This window comes from Nilaparvata lugens, chromosome 5 (genome assembly GCF_014356525.2).
Source record: "Nilaparvata lugens isolate BPH chromosome 5, ASM1435652v1, whole genome shotgun sequence".
Lineage (NCBI taxonomy): Eukaryota > Metazoa > Arthropoda > Insecta > Hemiptera > Delphacidae > Nilaparvata > Nilaparvata lugens.
This window is the reverse complement of record NC_052508.1, coordinates 16,405,913-16,429,654: the sequence shown is the minus strand read 5'-3', so window position 1 is coordinate 16,429,654 and position 23,742 is coordinate 16,405,913. Positions and strand designations below refer to the sequence as shown.

The 23,742-nt window shown below is 35.1% G+C and overlaps 2 protein-coding genes across 3 annotated transcripts in view; one reads left to right on the top strand and one right to left on the bottom strand.

Annotated features, from left to right (window-relative positions):
- LOC111045768 (adenylate cyclase type 2) overlaps positions 1 to 23,742 on the top strand; it is a 325,456-nt gene that overhangs the window by 168,637 nt on the left and 133,077 nt on the right. The window lies entirely within an intron of this gene.
- Positions 5,778 to 23,742, bottom strand: part of LOC111060599 — a 29,964-nt gene continuing 11,999 nt past the window's right edge. Inside the window, exons 6-9 of one of the 2 annotated variants that reach the window (XM_039427765.1) lie at positions 11,414 to 11,641; positions 10,304 to 10,472; positions 9,046 to 9,235; positions 5,778 to 6,515 (exon numbers count right to left, since the gene is read on the bottom strand). In XM_039427765.1, coding sequence (XP_039283699.1) covers positions 6,316 to 6,515; positions 9,046 to 9,235; positions 10,304 to 10,472; positions 11,414 to 11,641 — 787 coding nt within the window. In that variant the 3' untranslated portion in view covers positions 5,778 to 6,315. The remainder of the gene's footprint in view (positions 6,516 to 9,045; positions 9,236 to 10,303; positions 10,473 to 11,413; positions 11,642 to 23,742) is intronic. The other variant, XM_039427766.1, reaches the window with a different exon arrangement.

The following is a 23,742-nucleotide window of genomic DNA, read 5'->3' as shown; positions in this document are numbered from 1 at the left end:
ACATAGTGAAGCAGAGATTCTTTATTCTTTATTCTTTATTGATTGATATAATAAGTATACATCATATAAAAATGATAGGGAGAGGAAAAATAAGGTAACCTTGTGCTAATCCTCTCCCCAATTTAGATATGGTTACACATAGTCCGAAATAGGTTAAATCTTGTAGCTCTTCACTTTGCAAAATTTTCAGACCACTAATATGTTCACAAAGTAAATTTTCAAATAGAGATTATAGAGGGTATCAGCGAAGGTAGCTGAAGGTTTCAAAAAGTAGCCCAATGCATCTACTCAAATGTTTTAGAACATAGTGGAGCGGCGAGGAGGAGAGTAGAAAAGAGCAAAGGAAGCGGAGACTTTAAGATAGTGAAGAAATTATTGTGATATCCAAATATCGAATGTAAATGTCTTGAACTGGGCACTATCATAGAGAAACAATAGCGTAAGTAGATATCCCATGGTATAGGGCGTTTATGTCGCTACTTTTACTGTTATCTCAAGCCGATTACTGTCGATTTTTACTCTTTTGACCAGGTAAGAGTGTATGAACGGCACAATATGAGAGACTACCAGCGTCATAAAGCTTCACGGGAAACAGCTACGTGGACTATCGGCTTGTAATAACAGTAAAAGTTGTGACATAAATGCCCTATACCATGGGATAGGGTATTGTTTCTCTAGGGTACTATTTCATAATGATTGAGTATCAGAGTTCACCAGGGGTTCATAATTGTATAGTAACAAGAACTCGTATCTCAAATTGTTTCTTTAAAATTATGGTTTTGACAATATAAAGTATCCAATATGACAGTAATTGGAAGGTTTTGACAATATCAAGTATAGTTTCTATCCAATATGACAGCAATCGGGAGGTTTTGACATTATCAAGTTATAGTTTCCATCCAATATGACATCAATCAGGAGGTTTTGACAATATCAAGTATAGTTTCTATCCAATATGGCAGCAATCAGGAGGTTTTGACGATATCAAGTATAGTTTCTATCCAATATGACAGCAATAAGGAGGTTTTGACAATATCAAGTATAGTTTCTATCCAATATGGCAGCAATCAGGAGGTTTTGACAATATCAAGTATAGTTTCTATCCAATATGACAGCAATAAGGAGGTTTTGACAATATCAAGCATAGTTTCTATCCAATATGACAGGAATCGGGAGGTTTTGACAATATCGAGTATAGTTTCTATGCAATATGACAGCAATAAGAAGGTTTTGACAATATCAAGTATAGCTTCTATCCAATATGACAGCAATCGGGGATTCCCAATGTTGAACTGAATATCTCCATGCATGAAATTCATTACACTAGCGAATTTCACGCCTAAATTGAAAGACAATGCAGGTTGGTGGTTGTTTGTCCCTTTCACACACACTCTCTCTCCCTCTCTTTCTCTCTCTCACCAGAAATCGTTTGAAGGGATTGACCCACAGCGTTGACCCACACTTGGTACACAGTGAGACAACCCGCAACCCGCATATACATGCAAATTGACGAGGTGAAATTAGTTTTGGCGCTTGCAGAAATCAACACTTACTAGTGAGCGCAAAACACTAAGCGCCCAATTCACCCTCAGGGCTTACAAGGAGTACATTCTAACATTGTCACTAGCTCTTTCTTGGATTCAACCCATTTTCCTCAAGTTATCTCTCCAATTATTTTGCATATCCATCGTTATTAGTTGATTTACATATTAGCTGATGCTAATGTACTATGGCGGATTGATAGATGGACAACCAATGAAGCTTTTTTTGAAAGCTTCGGAACAACTATCAAAAACAAATCCCAGAATAGAATCAATATATTAAAATAATTACTCAAAGTACTTGATTTGAATGGATATATTGGAATTCAGAATAAATTATTGAAAATAGTAATTTGAAAGTATAATTTAATAATTAAGAATTTGAGAATTCAATAATTTAACCATATGATAGAAAGTAGTATGACTTTTATTTGATTTGACTTGAAGTTCTTTATCTTTTGAGGAGAAGATGGGTAACCGAATAGGTAAATATCAATAGACCAAGTGAAGTGATTCAAGTGAAGAAGAAGACCAATATTATCCTTAGATACAAGAATCAACTATTTTCCTACTCCAATTTGATACGAGTAATTTTCATATACTACTGAAACTAAATACATATCGGAACAACTATCAAAATCGAATTTGAAATCAAAGTACAATAATTGTATCAATATTTAAAAGTGAGGTAGAGTAATAATTGTTTCTTTTTTATTATCGAATTCCACTTCTTAATGCAATACAATCAACAATAATAATAGGAAAATACAGCAGAGATCTAAAGTTTAAGGTAAGCCTACTGGTGAAACTCAGCCTTGACTGAAAAATTCCTAGTAATTTTTCCGTAATCATTATTAAACTTTTAGATAATTTTTCTTCAATATCAAACCATATGGAGAAAACATAGGCCCACTCAAGATTGAATCTTGAATGTTTTCTCTATGATTTAACTATTTCAGAGCAATATTTTGTTGTGAAAATGCCGGCAAACGACTTCAAGTTTGCCGCTATAGGCCTACACTATATAATTATAGTAGCCTACATACGTTACCTGACTTACAGGCCTTCCTCAAAAAATATGCAATAGCCGAGAGCATAAAGGCGTAATACATCAGAACTTCAAAGCTCAGTGAATTACAAACATGATCTAGGTTCGAACCTCGGTCAGTGACATTTTTTTTTGTCGATGGATTTCGACTTTTATTAGCTATTTGTTTTATTAGTTACCGTAATTTAAATTTCAATCAATTTTTTAGATATATTTTGAGACAAAACTGTGAAATATGCAATTATATTAATTTTTTAATCACATTATTTAAAATAGTAATGAAAATTCTATTCATCCATCTATCCATGAGATATTGCACCAGGCGCAAAGCGCGAGCTATAAAAATTCAAACAATTATTCGAAATATTAATAGTATAAAAATATTGTCACTATTGTAAATTATTAATTAGTAATATTGAAATAATTGACAGTGAAAGTTGTCATAACCAAGATTCAAAATATCAAAATAGGCTGTTTGAATTTTATTTATTTTTTATTTCTTTAATTATATGGGAAGTTTTTTTTTTGGTGTGGCGAAAAATAGCGTTCGCACCATGGGCAAAAATGTATTTTCGCCACACTGCACAGAAAGCAGCTGTTTTCCAGTCCCTACGTAGATCTGAAAGACCTGTTTGCAGACGAGTCAGAAAAGGGTTTCTTTTCAGGGCTAGGCCAGAAAGTTGTCTCTTTCCAGCCGCTTATGGCTGGAAACAACGCGCTAATTATTATTAATAAGTCATCCGCTAGATCGGGCGAGTGTCCACTTTCATAATAAGCTGAAGTCGCCATGATTTTAGTTCCAGTTTTCGAATCAAAACTAATTCGCTTCGCAACCAGTTTTATTCAATTATTTATTGTTGATTAGTGCATTCCGATTTTCAAAAATGCTTGAAGATGACTGTGGTATTCCAAGTGAAATTTAAAAAGAATCTGAATCCTGACTGCAAATCTTCTACCACTAAAATCAAGAGATAGTACGATAGCTTAACAAGTATTCTTTATTTTGTATTCTTTATTTCTTTTGTCAGCAATACCTGTAGTGTGGCGAAAAATATCGTTCGCACCACGGGCAAAAATGTTTTTCCAGCTCTCAATCTTTTCTAGTCCTCGGCCTACGGCCTCGGACTTGAAAACCGATTTCGAGCTGGAAAAATCTCATTTTCTGCTCTAGGTGCGAAATATACTATTCCGGCTCTCAATCTTTTCTAGTCCTCGGCCTACGGCCTCGGACTTAAAAACCGATTTCGAGCCGGAAATATCTCATTTTCGGCCCTAGGTGCGAAATATACTATTACGCCCGAGCCGTAGGCGAGGGCGGAATGGTTTCTCGAGTGCAGCAGAGGAACTTTGCGCACGTATTCACATTAAGTTTTTTCCTACAGTTACCATTGAATATGAAAAGTGGGTAATAATGGGTAAAATTGCCTGAAATGCATCAAATGTTTTTGTGTGTAATTTTATTATTGATAAAATACCTTAATTTATTGTCAAAATTGAATAAAAATGTTGAACCACCACAGTTTTTCATCATACTTTGCTATTGATCTTGAACCTATGCTTCATCATGACCTTGGAGCACTCGATGATCATGAACCATTTTTGCATACCCACTAATTTCCACAGCATCATTGAATTCCCAGTTTTCAATAGATCTGATTATTTATGTATGGAGAAACCTCACTCTTAAAGTACCCCTACCCTATACCTTGTTTTCGACAATGAATGTCCAGAAATCCCATCAAGATATTTGAAGCTGTCCCACCTTGTTTCTAGAGTTGATTTATGGTGCTCTGTGAGAATTCCGTGAGCTTAGCACAGCAGACTCCACATTTATTATTGACGGCTCGCTCAGAATCTTATATACTATCATAACATCTTTTCTCACTGCTCCAAATTATATGGAAGCATGAAAAATCGTGAAGAATGTTATCGAAATCTTCTTATCACAGTCCATTCTAAAGACAAAGGAAATATGGATGTATTCTCCCTCAATATTCAGATTAAATTTATATAGAAACTACAGCACAAAGTCTTGGAGAATCATATCCTTTCTTACATTATTATGATAATGATCGCTATTATTTTCAGACTCATAGGAACTTTTCTTGATTCACAAGATTGTAATTTCTCTAGAAACATGCACTGATCATTGATTTATTCGAAGTGGATTTGTGTTCAAAGTGAAGAACAGAGAGGAGTTGTGTTCTAACTCTGTACAAGTAGCATTTTAGTTTGAAGGGATGATTGGAAATTGATGAATAATGCAAAAGCAATGAATGATTCACTATGATTTGCTCCAGCTATCACCGAGTATTCGTTTCTCTCAAAATTCCTCAATTTAGTCGACTATTAGTTGAAATAGGACTTCTCACATGGAACGAATTCAAACGATTTAAATGTTTTTTTTTTTTTTTAAATCTCAAGAAGGATAGCTAAATTACATTCATGACAATGAATTGCACGTCATTCATATACATGCTATGATGAATAAATTCGAATTCGATAATTCAAATCCAAATGTGAGATTTAATGTGAATACTGCATGATCATTTGTAATAGAAATATTCAAATTCTTCCAGAATGTCAAAAAGTATGATTATTTTTAATTCATTCGCCTGAATCCTCTCCAATGTGAGCATTTCAAAGTGATCAATTGTTTTGGCTTTAATCGGAGTGAACACTGGCTTCTGCCAGCTAATTTTTCCATTCGTTATCACTCAATTTCAAGTTTATAATCAACAAATTTCTGAATTTTGAACAAGTGTTAAACATTTTGAGAGGGGAGAGACGAGAAACAGGACAGAAGTATGTGTGAGCAGGCAATAGTTTAAGACTAAGGCCCGGTTGCACAGAAGCCGGTTAAATTTCAATCGTGAATGATTTCAGGAGTTCCTCGTGGAATCAATCACGATTAAAATTCAACCGGATTTGTGCAACCGACACTGTATCTTTATTCTGTAGTGTCTTGGATTGGTTGAATTGTAACAATTTTTTTTTATAAAATGTCACTAGAGATCAACCTCTCAAATAATTTGAATTTCCTTTCAAATTCCTTCTTGTTTAACTATTAAGTTGAATATTATCGAATTAAGCAGAGAATAAGAAAGTAAGCTTTATTCGATGAATGCCTCAAATTCTTGACGGAAGTGGAATAATTACTTCCTATAGAATAATTATTAAGAAAATAATTTCCTATAAAATACTTTATTAATGAAGTTTAATTTGTACAAATAATGTCTTCAAGGATTGATAGATACTTGATACTCAGTGGAAAAAATGCTATTTGGATAATATTGTTTTTGGATTTTATGATTCTTAGTAAATGAAATTTGAATAAGACTATCGCCATTCCACATCTTCAAAAATACAAAATCATGATAAACATGTCTATAAAGTGATACAATGAACCAGTTTAGATATAAATGAACAATTACAATGGAGAATAAATTATCTACACCACATTGTACTGGATCTTTTAATATACAATTAGATAAGTTCATCAATAAATAAACCATTTCTTCTTTTGCTCTAATTATATTGTCCGTTTTTGGTCAGAACAACCTTTCAAAATTCTACAAACTAAGAAAAAGTTGAAACATTTCGATTTATTGTTCTTGTATGATTTTTCCTTTTAATTACACTATACACTCAATACCGATCTAGCTCTTTTCCCTCCACGTGCAATTTGGCGATATGGAGTTAGTTGATTGGAAATTTAAGGAAGTTTCAAAAAATTCCTAAAAACTTTTTTCTAGGTTTCTTCTTCTGTTCAAGTTTTTTTATTTCTTCTGCTTCCTCTCTTCTCGCTTTAGCTGCTGCAGATATTTTCGCTAAAACTTCATTTGCTAATATTTTTTTCGGTTTCAATTTTTCTGTAGCCACTTTTTCGGGAAAGCCTTCTGGTATGATAAGATTGATTCCACCATCTGAAAAACAGTTAAACCTTCTCAGATGAGAGTGAAACTCTAGAAAATTGATTCGCTAAGGGGTGATAAGTGCCATTTGCACAATAGAAGCTTAGGCCCAACTCACACTGGAGTGACTTTTTCCGCTTTTAATTTTTCAGTAGCCACTTTTTCCGGATGGCCTTCTGGTATGATAGGATCAATTTCACCATTTGAAAAACAGTTTAACGTTCACAGCTGGGAGTGGAACTCTAGGAATTGAATTCGTTAACAGGTGATAAGAGCCGTTTGCACAGTAGCAGCTTAGGTCCAACTCACACTGAAGCGACGTGGCGGTGACGAGGCGGTGCCTTTTTGCCACTTCCACGACACTCCTATATAAACTAATTGTTCAATGCCAGCAGAAGTGGCGTGACGAAAGGCATATCAGTTTCACCATGCCACTCCTGTTTGCATTGAACCAATGGGAGTGGCATGGAGGTGGCAAAAAGTCAGCGCCACGCCACTACAACGTCACTCCATTTTGAATTGGGTCTCAAACTCAATTGAATATCCTGGTGGACTTAACTGAAAATGTACCAAGTTATTACAAACGAGACCAGATATGGATTTAATCCAGTTCAAGATGACATTTCACAAGAACTGACACTGTGCGAACGGCGCTTCTAAACACAATAAATCTGGTAAGGCGCACTCACACAACTTTCCTTGCCGTTATGAAAAATGATCACCTGACGCTAGTGTTCACGCGCATCCCAAAAGTCTACTATTCAAAGATCTAAGCCAGCTGCTGACAGGACAATAATGCTGGAGAAACAAGAGGTCTGCTATCTCTCCAAAGTGAATGATTTAATACAATCAACAGTTGCCAAAAGTTTGCAATTGAATAATCACATTTTCCGAATTTCAAGCTTATTTTCAATATTAGGTGAAAATGTTACTGAACATTAATTGTAGAGATTTCCATGTTCAATCTTTTTACTTGAAATTTTTTGTTCAAATTGTATCTGAAGCCTGATAATTGGGAATCTAAATCTGACAGTTGATAGAGCTTATCAGTGACTATTTAAGGTATAAATTTTATCAAAATCATTGGTGCCGTTTTTGAAAAAATCGCGAAAAACCCTGTTTTTGACAACATTTTCGCCATTTTAGTCGCCATCTTGAATTGCATTTGTTCAAAATTGTACGTTTCGGATCCTTATAGTGTAAGGACCTTAAGTTCCAAATTGCAATGTTTCCCCGTTAGTTGAAGGATGAGATATCGTGTACACAGACACACATACACACACACACACACACACACACACACACACATGCACACACTCATACAGACCAATACCCAAAAATCACTTTTTTGGACTCAGGGGACCTTGAAACTTATTGAAATTTGGAAATTGGGGTACCTTAATTTTTTCGGAAAGCAAAACTTCCCTTACCTATCAATTGTAATAGGGGAAGGAAATTAAAAATACATCAAGATGATGTCTGTATAAAGCTTATCTCATGACAAATTGTTTCTTATTCCTTTTCAATAGTAAGTCGTCTGTAGAGGCATGAACAGAGGTAGACGGCTCTCCATTATTAGACATGAACAAATCTAGAATTTATCTTCAGCTGGAAATCTAATAACCGCTTGATTCCCTGTTCTCCCTAATTTGTCTGCTGTACGGTATTATTCATTGCAGATGTATTTGAGGTGAAATCTTCAAATTCATATGAAAAACAAGAATATCTTGTCAATCCAAGTTATTAATCAAAGAAAATATAATACAGACAATGAATGCTCAAAAAAAGGTATAGAGGGAAAAGTTTGGAACACAATTTTTGACCCCGCAGCTCTTTTTAGAATAGTAAGGAGGTAAACATATCAAAAGTCCTCACTCCTTTCCCCTGTGCTAAGGTGGTGGGGGTGGTTTGTTTGAAAGTACCATATTTTGGTTTTTCGCATATATCTCAAACAATATATTATGCGTCTCTCGGAAATTCTTGTAGAACACAAAATTAAAGCTTACAAATTATCCTAAAAATTTTATATCCAACATTTTTCCATATATCTCATAGTTTTCTAGATATGAGGTCTAGGAAGTATCTATTCCTATATCAATGACTGCAAATTTTTCTATCATTGCATTGCTTTTTAGAGGCATCCATCTTCAGATGGGTTCACACGTTTTGTCAGCACCTTCAATGTTGGATATTACTGGATGTCTCTTGTTAGATACTATTGGATACTATGTTGGATGTCTCTTGTATTTATTCAAAGTATTTTAAAAAATTGAATTGTTATCGTATTTGTCTGATTCATCACTGGAATATTATTCATAAAAAATTCACAATGTGATATCATACAATATTCACAATTGAATAGAGTATTGATCAATTGATGGCACAATATACTTCAGTATGGAATTTTCAATTCCAATTCTTGATGTTATTGAGTTTTTTTTCAACAAAAACTTAAACTAAACTTAAAAACTTTAAATAACTTATGCTTTTGGAATGAACTATTTATTTCTTTTTTAAAAAAAAATGAGAATTCATCACTTACAATATCTGAGGCTCTTATCAGGATCATCTTCCTTGAAGTACATGATTTGTCTGATGCCTATACTCATTGAAGTATCTGACAATAAGTAACGATATATAGTTTTCCCATCCTGATACACATCAATATCATCAATGGCTGTCTTTCCTACATATTCAATCACTGCTCTATAGAACGTTATCTGTGGCTGAAACTGAGAAAAGTTAATAACGATATGAGAATGATCGGTTATATAACAAACAGAGAAAATGATATGTCATATGAAAAAAGCCTTCTAGCAAGATATACATAGGCTACTACAGAAAGAGAATCAATGTTTCGAAAGGCAAACTCTAGAGTTATCTAAACTTGAACGTGTGAAGATTATACGTCATATAACAAAGATACTGTCTAATGCTTCCAAATCAAAGAGTGCATCAAAGTACATTGGATAAGTTGATCGGAAACTTTCCGCCAAGCATCAATTTCTTATTAATTTCCTCCAATATATCCATAGGAAATTGTTGGACTTCCTTCACGATAAAGAAGATTGAACAATAATGAATACTGAGCATGAAAAGCTTTTTCTTTCACAGATATTATATTAATTCAATGATATATTTTGTTTTCGTTGTTACGGAATTCCATTTTTGATTCAATAGTTGATTTTACCGTTTGAGATATAAGGTAACGGTGTAATAAACAAAAGTAGCACAGGATTGTTGCTGCAAGATAATCAATTTGTCTTGAAGCTCTGGGAGTTCATCTTTAATTTTGTAAATGGAGTTCTCACTTCAATCACTTCTCACTTCTACACTTTTCAAAGTATGATAGTATTATGATTATTTCAAAGAAAAACAATCATATGAAATTGTTTGCAACTGAAGAGAATATGACTCGGGACATAGCCTACTATAGATAGAGTAAGCCATGCTCGGGACCTTTTTAATTTTTTTTGAATAGAGTAAACAATACAGTAATTGGAAAAGAAAAACCAGGCTGTTGCCTAAAACTTCTTCAAATTCCCTAATTTTGTCTTAAATTGTCCAAATATCGAATATTTCAAGCTCATTCATTTGTCATGAAGGTATTCTTATTGGAGTTTTAAATATTTTTTTAGTATAAGAGAATATTGAGATAATGAAGGATATTTTAGTATTGAGGAATTGATGAGGTGAAGTTATTATCATGAGTATTTGAAAATGAAGCCAAAGGATCGATGGTGTTTTTTCTCTTCGATCACTAATTTTCCACATTAGAATTGATTGACGAATTCACTTGCCTCTCGCAAAACGCATTTCCAAACATCATGTTTCGTTACTATAAAGTAGTTGAGGAAATCAGAAGGTGATATATACGTTTTTCCAATCGGCTCTTCACCCTCCTTACGATATGACCAGCGTGGCAGATATCTCGTTGAACGGAATCTGGAACCCTCTTTCAATCGACACCTTCAAACAAAATCTTATGAGACTTCCAACTTCCTACAAAAGGTTCAATTACGATGGAATAAGCAATAAAATTCTCCTGAACAATGCAATGTTAATAACAAGACTTTTATGTGGTGAATGTATCTCAACGGAAGTTTCACTGATGTCAAAGCTCTTCCAAGCATGTGTTAAACAATATTCAACTTCAAATGACACCTCTCTCCTCTCTCATCCCTTCAAAATCAGGCAAAACTGGACTGAATAGTCGCAGCTTCAGTCTGCTAACGTCCTGACAAAATCATGACTACCAGTGTGCTTGCTGCTTGGTCATGTGTTTGAGTCCTGCACGAATCTTGGTTATTTAAATATTTGACTATATATAGTGAACTCAAATACAACATTTAAATTCAATGTCAAATTCAAACCATCCATCTTACAGGGTAATTATGAGATTGAATAAGTGTATTTACACTTTTAATACTTTGTTCAGTTTAGTTGAGTTTATTTTACCCTGTGACCTCCTGTGAAAGGAGTATAAGGATTTGTCAATTTTTCACTGAATTACAGTCTCCTAATTCAACAAATTAACGAATGGTTAGAGTTGAAGTCGATTTTCTGGTGCCGGCAAAGTGATCATATCATAGAATTCGGGAATTGAATAGAAACAATGATTTACCAGCTCCCTCTCCAATTCCATTTTGAATCTTTTCGACTCCAGCCCCTTCATGTTATCAGGTGAGTCATTATATATTGTTTCATAATACTAAATTCCGAATAACTCAAAAATTAATACTTATAATACATTCTTTATGTATTATATTATATGAAGACTTACATTAAGGTAATACTGGATTTCATATGACTCAGAAAAAGAAAATTCTTTGTATTTGAAAGATCTTTGATCTAAGATTATTTGGATTGAGAAATTGTTTATGCCCATTATAATTTCAAATAAGACTCGCCTCGCGGTTTTTCTATGAGCATCGGATGGTGGCATAACATCTCCTGAAAATGGCTGTTCGTCTGTAAAAATAATACGACTCGATTTTTCACGAATATCAAGTTTCACTGACTTCAAAGTAGTGCTCTCTTCTGAATAAGTTATTCCTTGATCCGGGTGCTCCTTGTCCTCTCTTTTTCTCCAATCGGATTCAAACGTTGAAAGTTCAGTGAAATCTTTTACCTGAATCCTGTGAAACGATTAAAAAATGAAGAAGAAACATTTGAATCATCATTATCCAGTTCAATAATAGTCTACTATTATGTTATTGACCAAATTGGAGGCCATTTGAGAAATCCATTTTCTACGAAATATTACTATTAAGATGTAAATCATATTATAATTCCATATATCACATCATTATACAGAATCGACTATTATTATTATTTGTGAATATTCTTCTCGCAGTACAAAGATTTTGAAAGTTCCAATTATTTGGAATGAACCAATGTACCCAGAATATACATTAAAAAAACAATATAAAAATCTTGAAGCACCCTTTTATTTTTAAAAAACTTTAAAATAGTTGATAAATATGCGCCTGATATCTATCAAAATAACTTTTCTGGTAGCAAAATTAATAGAGGACCAGGTAGGCTGAGTCCTGAATACAACTCGTCCTACCAAAACAATAGGTAATGCGAATAATTGCAAAATCAAGTAGTGAATAATTGTTATTTTTATTGTTGAATTAATTGTGATGTAAGTTTCAAAATACATAAGTTGAATGTGATGACAATTGTAAAGACTTTCAAATTGTGAAGAAACAAATTCAAAAAATAAAATGACTTTGTATTCAAAATTTTGAATATTATTCAATGTCCTGAAATGACAAACTCTTTGATTGCCTTTGTAGGCACAGCTCATAAGTAAGATAAATCTATATAAGTAAATGAACAATAGCAGTATGAATGATAATGAATGAATGAAAATAGATGATGAATGAATAAGAATGGATGATATTACAAATTTATGATGAATATACAATTACTCAACCTGAGTATCTTGAGGATGTCGAAAGCTGTCAAAGATTGTAGGCATTTGTAAGAAATGCTCCGGCAATGGAAATCATCATCACCATACCGGCCAGAGAGTGGGAGGGTATACGTAACCCCAAAGTGGAATGCTAAATTGCACAGTCGACCAAGTGAGTGGGAGGGTATATGGAACCCCAAAGTGGATGCAATTTCGACTGTCAATAGAGACTGCAGACCTTTATCGGTAGATTCGATCGTAGGTAGAATTGTAGAACAGATTCAGTAGCAGATTGATTCGAGAGATGTAGAGAGAGATTGATTGAGTTTCCCAAAATCCAAACTGTGGACAGAGGAAAAGAAAATACCCTACGGTAAGAAAATATGTTGACTGTAGCAACAGCGCTCTGAACTACACAGAGTTCAGAGTACAAAGAGTTTGAAAACAAGAATATGAAATAAAGATTTGTAGAAACATCAAGCAATCTTGATGATCTTGGAATTTTGCAGAAATGCAATGGAATCAAAATGCTAAATTGACATTTTTTTAAAAAAGATTGGAATAGATGAACAATGTAAAATTGGAAAGAGCTTTAAACTGAATTCTAAAAATTGAGTTCAGAAAAGCGTGTTCAAATGGAAAGTTAGGTTACACCTACCAGAAGTTTGAGATTCAAACCCAATCCGTGAAGACATACAAGTTGTTTGATTGAATTAGGCCAATATTTATCGCAAATATGCCAATGAAACATGAAAGTACTGAATATTCAGCTGGAATAAATTCAAATTCGAAAATTGAAAACAAGAGCTGGCCAATTCCCACATTCCGGAATCGAATGAAACAAAGAAGCAGCTGAATTTTGAAGTATTTGTTGATTGCTAGGCAAGTTGAGGAAGTCACCTAACTCTTTGAGATCATTATTTGCACCCACAAAAGTGGTAGCATTGTCTGAATATATATTCCTTGGAATACCTCGTCTTGAGATGAAACGGGTGAGAGCAGCCAGAAAGACTGAAGTGGACAGCTCTGATACTACTTCTATATGTACAGCACGAGTTATCATGCAAATGAAAAATGCAAAATAGGCTTTACCAAATGTCCGTGACTTTGGACCACCAATACGGAGACTAAAAGGTCCAGCATAGTCTAGACCAACATTCATAAATGGAAAATCAATATTTACACGCACAGAGGGCAATTGACCATCAATTGCATCAATTGTGCAGCTTGAGTATGAGTGAAACGAAAACACTTGATACACTTTCGCAGAACATTTGTTGATGGTATCCAGAACCGTTGTCTGATTGCAGCCATGGTTGCTTGCACACCAGCATGACACAATTTGTTATGATGATAAAAAATCAGTGCCTTGGTGAATTTGTGATTGGCAGGAAGCAATATCTGATGCTTGAAATCAAAATCAATATTAGCATTAGCTAAACGTCCTCCTACTCTTATGAGGCCATCAGAGTGAATGAACAAAGACAAAGAATGAAACTTACTGGAGGCATTCAACTCATCATTTGCACGTAAAATTTCCAACTCCTTGTGGAATGCTTCAGCTTGAATGGCCTTCAATAGATGAATTTCAGCATCTTCAATTTCATCAACTGAAAGGGCGTCAGTACGGCGATCAGCAACTTTCTGACGAATGTTATGCAAAAAACGCAGAACATAAGCAGTGACACGAATAATTTTAAAACTATTGGAAACACGTTCAGAAATAATGGATAAAGGTGAAACAACTGCAGTATTTACAAGAACTGTATTGGGAGCTAGAATAGCTACATGAGAAGAGAATGACCTCCAACTATCAGTTGGATCAGCCAACCATGGGGGACCATGCCACCAGAGTTTGTTGTTTGTTAATTCACTAGGATCATGCCACGAGAAATTCCGGTTGATGTTTTGGCGCTAGCATCAAACACAACTCTTGTTTTGGTTGTAGTGGAGTCAGGCTTGAAGACAGCGTGATGTGGAATATAATAGACTTGTTCCTCAGGGGCTGGTGGCGGTACAGGGTGCATGTGACCTAAATCTTCATATTCCTGCATAAATTCAACATATTGAGGTTGAGCTCAGGTTCTTTAAGAAATCTTTTTTCCAATGAATGGAAACGTTTCATAGCTTGAGTCCTTGAATGACCAAGGGTGGCAAATGAATCCTTGCGAGGTAAGGACACTTGGAAATGACCATCTTCATGCCTGATGGTATTCTGTTTGTAGTGTGCTTCAACCTCAGCACACTCAGGAGAGACAGGAATAACTGAAGAGACTTCTTCCAGCTTCCAGAAGGTTTCCAACTGATTGGAGACTTCAGCTGTGGAGACAAAATTGGTAACAAATTGATTAGATGATTTTTTGAGTGACACTGATTTAGGTAATTGACAAGAGCCAAAAACAATCCAGCCAAGTTTTATATTTTGTAGGATTGGAACATCAGGTGACACAATAATTTGATTACCAGTCATGATTGCGGCATAAACGTCAATACCCAATAGGATATCAATTTTCTTAGATTTATGAAAATTGGATCTGCAAGTCGAATATTGCTTGGAATCTTGTAATAGTTAAGATCAATTGTGACACGAGGAATACATGAGGCAAATTTCTCAACAACAATACATTCTTGTTGCGTTGACCAAGTATGATCAGATGATTTTATTAATACTGAGTGAACAACTGTAGATTTGGCTTGCATACTGGACACTCCATTAATCAGATTAGTTACATGACGAGAAGGAAGAGCTAATCTATCAGCCAACTCTTGAGTGATGAGTGAACAATCACTTCCTGTGTCCATTAAAGCATTACATGCAATTAATTCACCATTTGAACTAACAACCAGAACCTCTGCGGTAGGTAATACTTGAACTGATGACTTATTATTAGAAATGATGGATGAAGCAGCATGTGAAACAACTGTTGTTTCTGAATTATCAGATTGTGAACTAACTGAATTTGATGCTGAAGATGAATGGGCACTAGAAACGGTGCACTCATTCTGAGACAGAATCACATTAGAAACAACATTCTTACCTCCTGAATTGCTAGTAAAGGAATCATGTAGAACAGTGTGATGTCGCTTATCACATTTTTGGCATCTCTTTGAAGAGCAGTTGTGATTGTCAGTGTAAGGATTAAGGCAATTGAAACACAACCCTTTCATTCTGATTGCATCATAACGTTGATTGATGGGAATCTTTGAAAAATTGACACATTTGAAAATCCCATGAGATCGATCATTGCAAAATTGACAGGATACTGATGGCTGAAAATTATTCAGAGTATTATTTTGAGCAAAAGGACGAGTATTTTGCCTAACATTGGGTGCATTTGAAGTAGCTTGAGTAAAAACCTTTTGATTAGTTGGTGGATTTGAGGGGCTATGAGATGAAATAGCATCCATTACCTTACATTGATTTTCAAGAAATTCCCACAGTTTATCCATAGTAGGGATTTCATTTATTTCAATGCGTTTTTCCCATTCGCGCAAGATATTAGAGTCAAGTTGAGAAGTGATTTTTTGCATGTAAAGTAAATCTTTAATTTGAACATCCAATTTGAGCGCTTCTAAAGCATTAATGTGACATTTACAGTGATCAATGAAAGCTCTAAGAGATTTGGAACAATTTTTCTTGAGTGCTGGGGGTGATTCAATACCTTGAATGTGGGTACTTGCAATTAATCTGGGGTTATTGTACCTCTGTGTAAGCAGATTCCATGCAAGCTCAAAGTTTCCATTCCCTGGAGGAATATTCTGAATGCGTGCAAGGGCTTCACCACTGAGAGCTTTGCGCAAATAATACAGCTTTGTAGCTGGAGCCAAAGTTTGGTTTCCAATAACCATATTGGAAAAGGTATCACGGAATTCAAGCCATGAATCAAAGGAACCTGAAAATTCTGGTAACGGTACCATTGGTAATTGTAGCCCTTGATAAATAGGCATAGTGGGTTGCAAAGGCAGAGAATTGACATTATTAGCAGTCACTGAAGCAGATGGCGATTGATTTGTGTTGATTACACTATTATGATCTACAGACCCCGGTGATTTGGGAACTGGAGAGGAGTTTGGTGACTGATGTTCCATTGCCGGTGCTTGAAATGTAGCAACTTGCTGCTGTGAATCATAATTTTTCAAAATTGTATTTACATTAGCAATTAACATTAAAAATTTTTCTGTGACAATTTGATGTTCATTGTCATCAATGTCATCTGAATCAAATTCCAGGCTTATCTTTTCATAACGCTGCTCAAAGTTGAGCAATTTAGTTTTGACTGCTAGTAGTTTTTGAAAATCATTTTCATCATTGATTTTAAAATTGAAATATTCAGTATAAAGCCAAGATAGATTTTTAATGATGCCACTTCTCACAGTGAGAAGGCTGTTTCGTTTACCTTTAGGAGGCATATTGAAAATTGGAACGATACCTCAATTGAAAATGTTCGACCTCCTCTTACACTGGATGGCTACTGGTGTTGTATCCGATTGTTGGGAACAATGACATAAGTGCTTGGTTGAATGTATCAGTATGAGCAACTCCATACAAATATTACCCTTGAACATACAGAAATAAACACTATGAATAAAAGTATAAGACAATAATCATTACACAATTGATGTAAAATAATGAATAAGAATAAATGTATTTTCTAAGCATATGTTAATATGAAGTATCCGGACGGGAGACGGCCAAACTTATAATGATAAATATGCGCCTGATATCTATCAAAATAACTTTTCTGGTAGCAAAATTAATAGAGGACCAGGTAGGCTGAGTCCTGAATACAACTCGTCCTACCAAAACGATAGGTAATGCGAATAATTGCAAAATCAAGTAGTGAATAATTGTTATTTTTATTGTTGAATTAATTGCGATGTAGGTTTCAAAATACATAAGTTGAATGTGATGACAATTGTAAAGACTTTCAAATTGTGAAGAAACAAATTCAAAAAATAAAATGATTTTGTATTCAAAATTTTGAATATTATTCAATGTCCTGAAATGACAAACTCTTTGATTGCCTTTGTAGGCACAGCTCATAAGTAAGATAAATCTATATAAGTAAATGAACAATAGCAGTATGAATGATAATGAATGAATGAAAATAGATAAATGAATAAATAAGAATGGATGATATTACAAATTTATGATGAATATACAATTACTCAACCTGAGTATCTTGAGGATGTCGAAAGCTGTCAAAGATTGTAGGCATTTGTAAGAAATGCTCCGGCAATGGAAATCATCATCACCATACCGGCCAGAGAGTGGGAGGGTATACGTAACCCCAAAGTGGAATGCTAAATTGCACAGTCGACCAAGTGAGTGGGAGGGTATATGGAACCCCAAAGTGGATGCAATTTCGACTGTCAATAGAGACTGCAGACCTTTATCGGTAGATTCGATCGTAGGTAGAATTGTAGAACAGATTCAGTAGCAGATTGATTCGAGAGATGTAGAGAGAGATTGATTGAGTTTCCCAAAATCCAAACTGTGGACAGAGGAAAAGAAAATACCCTACGGTAAGAAAATATGTTGACTGTAGCAACAGCGCTCTGAACTACACAGAGTTCAGAGTACAAAGAGTTTGAAAACAAGAATATGAAATAAAGATTTGTAGAAACATCAAGCAATCAAAATGCTAAATTGACATTTTTTTAAAAAAGATTGGAATAGATGAACAATGTAAAATTGGAAAGAGCTTTAAACTGAATTCTAAAAATTGAGTTCAGAAAAGCGTGTTCAAATGGAAAGTTAGGTTACACCTACCAGAAGTTTGAGATTCAAACACAATCCGTGAAGACATACAAGTTGTTTGATTGAATTAGGCCAATATTTATCGCAAATATGCCAATGAAACATGAAAGTACTGAATATTCAGCTGGAATAAATTCAAATTCGAAAATTGAAAACAAGAGCTGGCCAATTCCCACATTCCGGAATCGGAATGAAACAAAGAAGCAGCACACCAGCGCCACACAAGCCGAGTCGAGCAAAACCTACCTACAACGATTTCCGCAAGTGAGAAATACAAGAATAAAGATACAAAACACAAATATTATTCAAAAGCAAGTGAAAAAGGACAAATTTGAAATTAATCGAATAATACTAGACAACAAATTGAAATTATTACAAAGATACAAATATTGAAAACAATGCAGACTAAATCTGCCAAACGTTGGCTATACTGGCAACGCGCTAAGTTCAAAGATCAAGGATGATGCAAATTGAGTTTTAACATAGACTGGGCCCCGTTCTGCAGTTAGAAGAATTGTAAAACAAAGAAGAAAGAAAAAATATGTTAAAGAGAATCGCATCATTCGCTATCATCTAATGGCAAAGGTGCAACACTAGCAATAGAACGTTTGAAAACACCAGAATCAGTTAGAACCTGGATGACTCTAACCTTGTCATCGGAGCCAGGGAAAACCTCTGTAATACGTCCAAGCTTCCAGAGTGTTGGTGGTGTCCCAGGATCCTTCAATAGCACAAGAGTGCCAACTTGAAGATTGGGTGATGAAGAAGATCATTTATGTCTTTTCTGAAGAGTAACTAAATATTCTTCAGACCATTGTTGCCAGAATTCCTTTGTGACTTCAGCAAGTCTATTCCAACGTGCAAGAAAATTCACATGTTTGAATTTCTGCTTATGAGAAGGCAAAGCATTGAGTGGGCGCGCAATGAGAAAATGCCCAGGTGACAAAAATTGAAGATCAAGAGGGTCCTCAGACAATGGAACAATAGGTGAAGAATTCAAAATAGCTTCAACTTGTGCAGAAAGAGTACACATTTCTTCAAAATTCCAAATATGTTTGAAAGCAATAATTTTATATATACTCTTGAAATTTCTTATTCCTCTCTCCCACAGACCACCATGATGAGGAGCTCTTGGGGGAATGAAATTCCACTGAATGTGCAAAGATGCAGCTGAATTTTGAAGTATTTGTTGATTGCTAGGCAAGTTGAGGAAGTCACCTAACTCTTTGAGATCATTATTTGCACCCACAAAAGTGGTAGCATTGTCTGAATATATATTCCTTGGAATACCTCGTCTTGAGATGAAACGGGTGAGAGCAGCCAGAAAGACTGAAGTGGACAGCTCTGATACTACTTCTATATGTACAGCACGAGTTATCATGCAAATGAAAAATGCAAAATAGGCTTTACCAAATGTCCGTGACTTTGGACCACCAATACGGAGACTAAAAGGTCCAGCATAGTCTAGACCAACATTCATAAATGGAAAATCAATATTTACACGCACAGAGGGCAATTGACCCATCAATTGCATCAATTGTGCAGCTTGAGTATGAGTGAAACGAAAACACTTGATACACTTTCGCAGAACATTTGTTGATGGTATCCAGAACCGTTGTCTGATTGCAGCCATGGTTGCTTGCACACCAGCATGACACAATTTGTTATGATGATAAAAAATCAGTGCCTTGGTGAATTTGTGATTGGCAGGAAGCAATATCTGATGCTTGAAATCAAAATCAATATTAGCATTAGCTAAACGTCCTCCTACTCTTATGAGGCCATCAGAGTGAATGAACAAAGACAAAGAATGAAACTTACTGGAGGCATTCAACTCATCATTTGCACGTAAAATTTCCAACTCCTTGTGGAATGCTTCAGCTTGAATGGCCTTCAATAGATGAATTTCAGCATCTTCAATTTCATCAACTGAAAGGGCGTCAGTACGGCGATCAGCAACTTTCTGACGAATGTTATGCAAAAAACGCAGAACATAAGCAGTGACACGAATAATTTTAAAACTATTGGAAACACGTTCAGAAATAATGGATAAAGGTGAAACAACTGCAGTATTTACAAGAACTGTATTGGGAGCTAGAATAGCTACATGAGAAGAGAATGACCTCCAACTATCAGTTGGATCAGCCAACCATGGGGGACCATGCCACCAGAGTTTGTTGTTTGTTAATTCACTAGGAATCATGCCACGAGAAATTCCGGTTGATGTTTTGGCGCTAGCATCAAACACAACTCTTGTTTTGGTTGTAGTGGAGTCAGGCTTGAAGACAGCGTGATGTGGAATATAATAGACTTGTTCCTCAGGGGCTGGTGGCGGTACAGGGTGCATGTGACCTAAATCTTCATATTCCTGCATAAATTCAACATATTGAGGTTTGAGCTCAGGTTCTTTAAGAAATCTTTTTTCCAATGAATGGAAACGTTTCATAGCTTGAGTCCTTGAATGACCAAGGGTGGCAAATGAATCCTTGCGAGGTAAGGACACTTGGAAATGACCATCTTCATGCCTGATGGTATTCTGTTTGTAGTGTGCTTCAACCTCAGCACACTCAGGAGAGACAGGAATAACTGAAGAGACTTCTTCCAGCTTCCAGAAGGTTTCCAACTGATTGGAGACTTCAGCTGTGGAGACAAAATTGGTAACAAATTGATTAGATGATTTTTTGAGTGACACTGATTTAGGTAATTGACAAGAGCCAAAAACAATCCAGCCAAGTTTTATATTTTGTAGGATTGGAACATCAGGTGACACAATAATTTGATTACCAGTCATGATTGCGGCATAAACGTCAATACCCAATAGGATATCAATTTTCTTAGATTTATGAAAATTTGGATCTGCAAGTCGAATATTGCTTGGAATCTTGTAATAGTTAAGATCAATTGTGACACGAGGAATACATGAGGCAAATTTCTCAACAACAATACATTCTTGTTGCGTTGACCAAGTATGATCAGATGATTTTATTAATACTGAGTGAACAACTGTAGATTTGGCTTGCATACTGGACACTCCATTAATCAGATTAGTTACATGACGAGAAGGAAGAGCTAATCTATCAGCCAACTCTTGAGTGATGAGTGAACAATCACTTCCTGTGTCCATTAAAGCATTACATGCAATTAATTCACCATTTGAACTAACAACCAGAACCTCTGCGGTAGGTAATACTTGAACTGATGACTTATTATTAGAAATGATGGATGAAGCAGCATGTGAAACAACTGTTGTTTCTGAATTATCAGATTGTGAACTAACTGAATTTGATGCTGAAGATGAATGGGCACTAGAAACGGTGCACTCATTCTGAGACAGAATCACATTAGAAACAACATTCTTACCTCCTGAATTGCTAGTAAAGGAATCATGTAGAACAGTGTGATGTCGCTTATCACATTTTTGGCATCTCTTTGAAGAGCAGTTGTGATTGTCAGTGTAAGGATTAAGGCAATTGAAACACAACCCTTTCATTCTGATTGCATCATAACGTTGATTGATGGGAATCTTTGAAAAATTTACACATTTGAAAATCCCATGAGATCGATCATTGCAAAATTGACAGGATACTGATGGCTGAAAATTATTCAGAGTATTATTTTGAGCAAAAGGACGAGTATTTTGCCTAACATTGGGTGCATTTGAAGTAGCTTGAGTAAAAACCTTTTGATTAGTTGGTGGATTTGAGGGGCTATGAGATGAAATAGCATCCATTACCTTACATTGATTTTCAAGAAATTCCCACAGTTTATCCATAGTAGGGATTTCATTTATTTCAATGCGTTTTTCCCATTCGCGCAAGATATTAGAGTCAAGTTGAGAAGTGATTTTTTGCATGTAAAGTAAATCTTTAATTTGAACATCCAATTTGAGCGCTTCTAAAGCATTAATGTGACATTTACAGTGATCAATGAAAGCTCTAAGAGATTTGGAACAATTTTTCTTGAGTGCTGGGGGTGATTCAATACCTTGAATGTGGGTACTTGCAATTAATCTGGGGTTATTGTACCTCTGTGTAAGCAGATTCCATGCAAGCTCAAAGTTTCCATTCCCTGGAGGAATATTCTGAATGCGTGCAAGGGCTTCACCACTGAGAGCTTTGCGCAAATAATACAGCTTTGTAGCTGGAGCCAAAGTTTGGTTTCCAATAACCATATTGGAAAAGGTATCACGGAATTCAAGCCATGAATCAAAGGAACCTGAAAATTCTGGTAACGGTACCATTGGTAATTGTAGCCCTTGATAAATAGGCATAGTGGGTTGCAAAGGCAGAGAATTGACATTATTAGCAGTCACTGAAGCAGATGGCGATTGATTTGTGTTGATTACACTATTATGATCTACAGACCCCGGTGATTTGGGAACTGGAGAGGAGTTTGGTGACTGATGTTCCATTGCCGGTGCTTGAAATGTAGCAACTTGCTGCTGTGAATCATAATTTTTCAAAATTGTATTTACATTAGCAATTAACATTAAAAATTTTTCTGTGACAATTTGATGTTCATTGTCATCAATGTCATCTGAATCAAATTCCAGGCTTATCTTTTCATAACGCTGCTCAAAGTTGAGCAATTTAGTTTTGACTGCTAGTAGTTTTTGAAAATCATTTTCATCATTGATTTTAAAATTGAAATATTCAGTATAAAGCCAAGATAGATTTTTAATGATGCCACTTCTCACAGTGAGAAGGCTGTTTCGTTTGCCTTTAGGAGGCATATTGAAAATTGGAACGATACCTCAATTGAAAATGTTCGACCTCCTCTTACACTGGATGGCTACTGGTGTTGTATCCGATTGTTGGGAACAATGACATAAGTGCTTGGTTGAATGTATCAGTATGAGCAACTCCATACAAATATTACCCTTGAACATACAGAAATAAACACTATGAATAAAAGTATAAGACAATAATCATTACACAATTGATGTAAAATAATGAATAAGAATAAATGTATTTTCTAAGCATATGTTAATATGAAGTATCCGGACGGGAGACGGCCAACTTATAATGATAAATATGCGCCTGATATCTATCAAAATAACTTTTCTGGTAGCAAAATTAATAGAGGACCAGGTAGGCTGAGTCCTGAATACAACTCGTCCTACCAAAACGATAGGTAATGCGAATAATTGCAAAATCAAGTAGTGAATAATTGTTATTTTTATTGTTGAATTAATTGCGATGTAGGTTTCAAAATACATAAGTTGAATGTGATGACAATTGTAAAGACTTTCAAATTGTGAAGAAACAAATTCAAAAAATAAAATGATTTTGTATTCAAAATTTTGAATATTATTCAATGTCCTGAAATGACAAACTCTTTGATTGCCTTTGTAGGCACAGCTCATAAGTAAGATAAATCTATATAAGTAAATGAACAATAGCAGTATGAATGATAATGAATGAATGAAAATAGATAAATGAATAAATAAGAATGGATGATATTACAAATTTATGATGAATATACAATTACTCAACCTGAGTATCTTGAGGATGTCGAAAGCTGTCAAAGATTGTAGGCATTTGTAAGAAATGCTC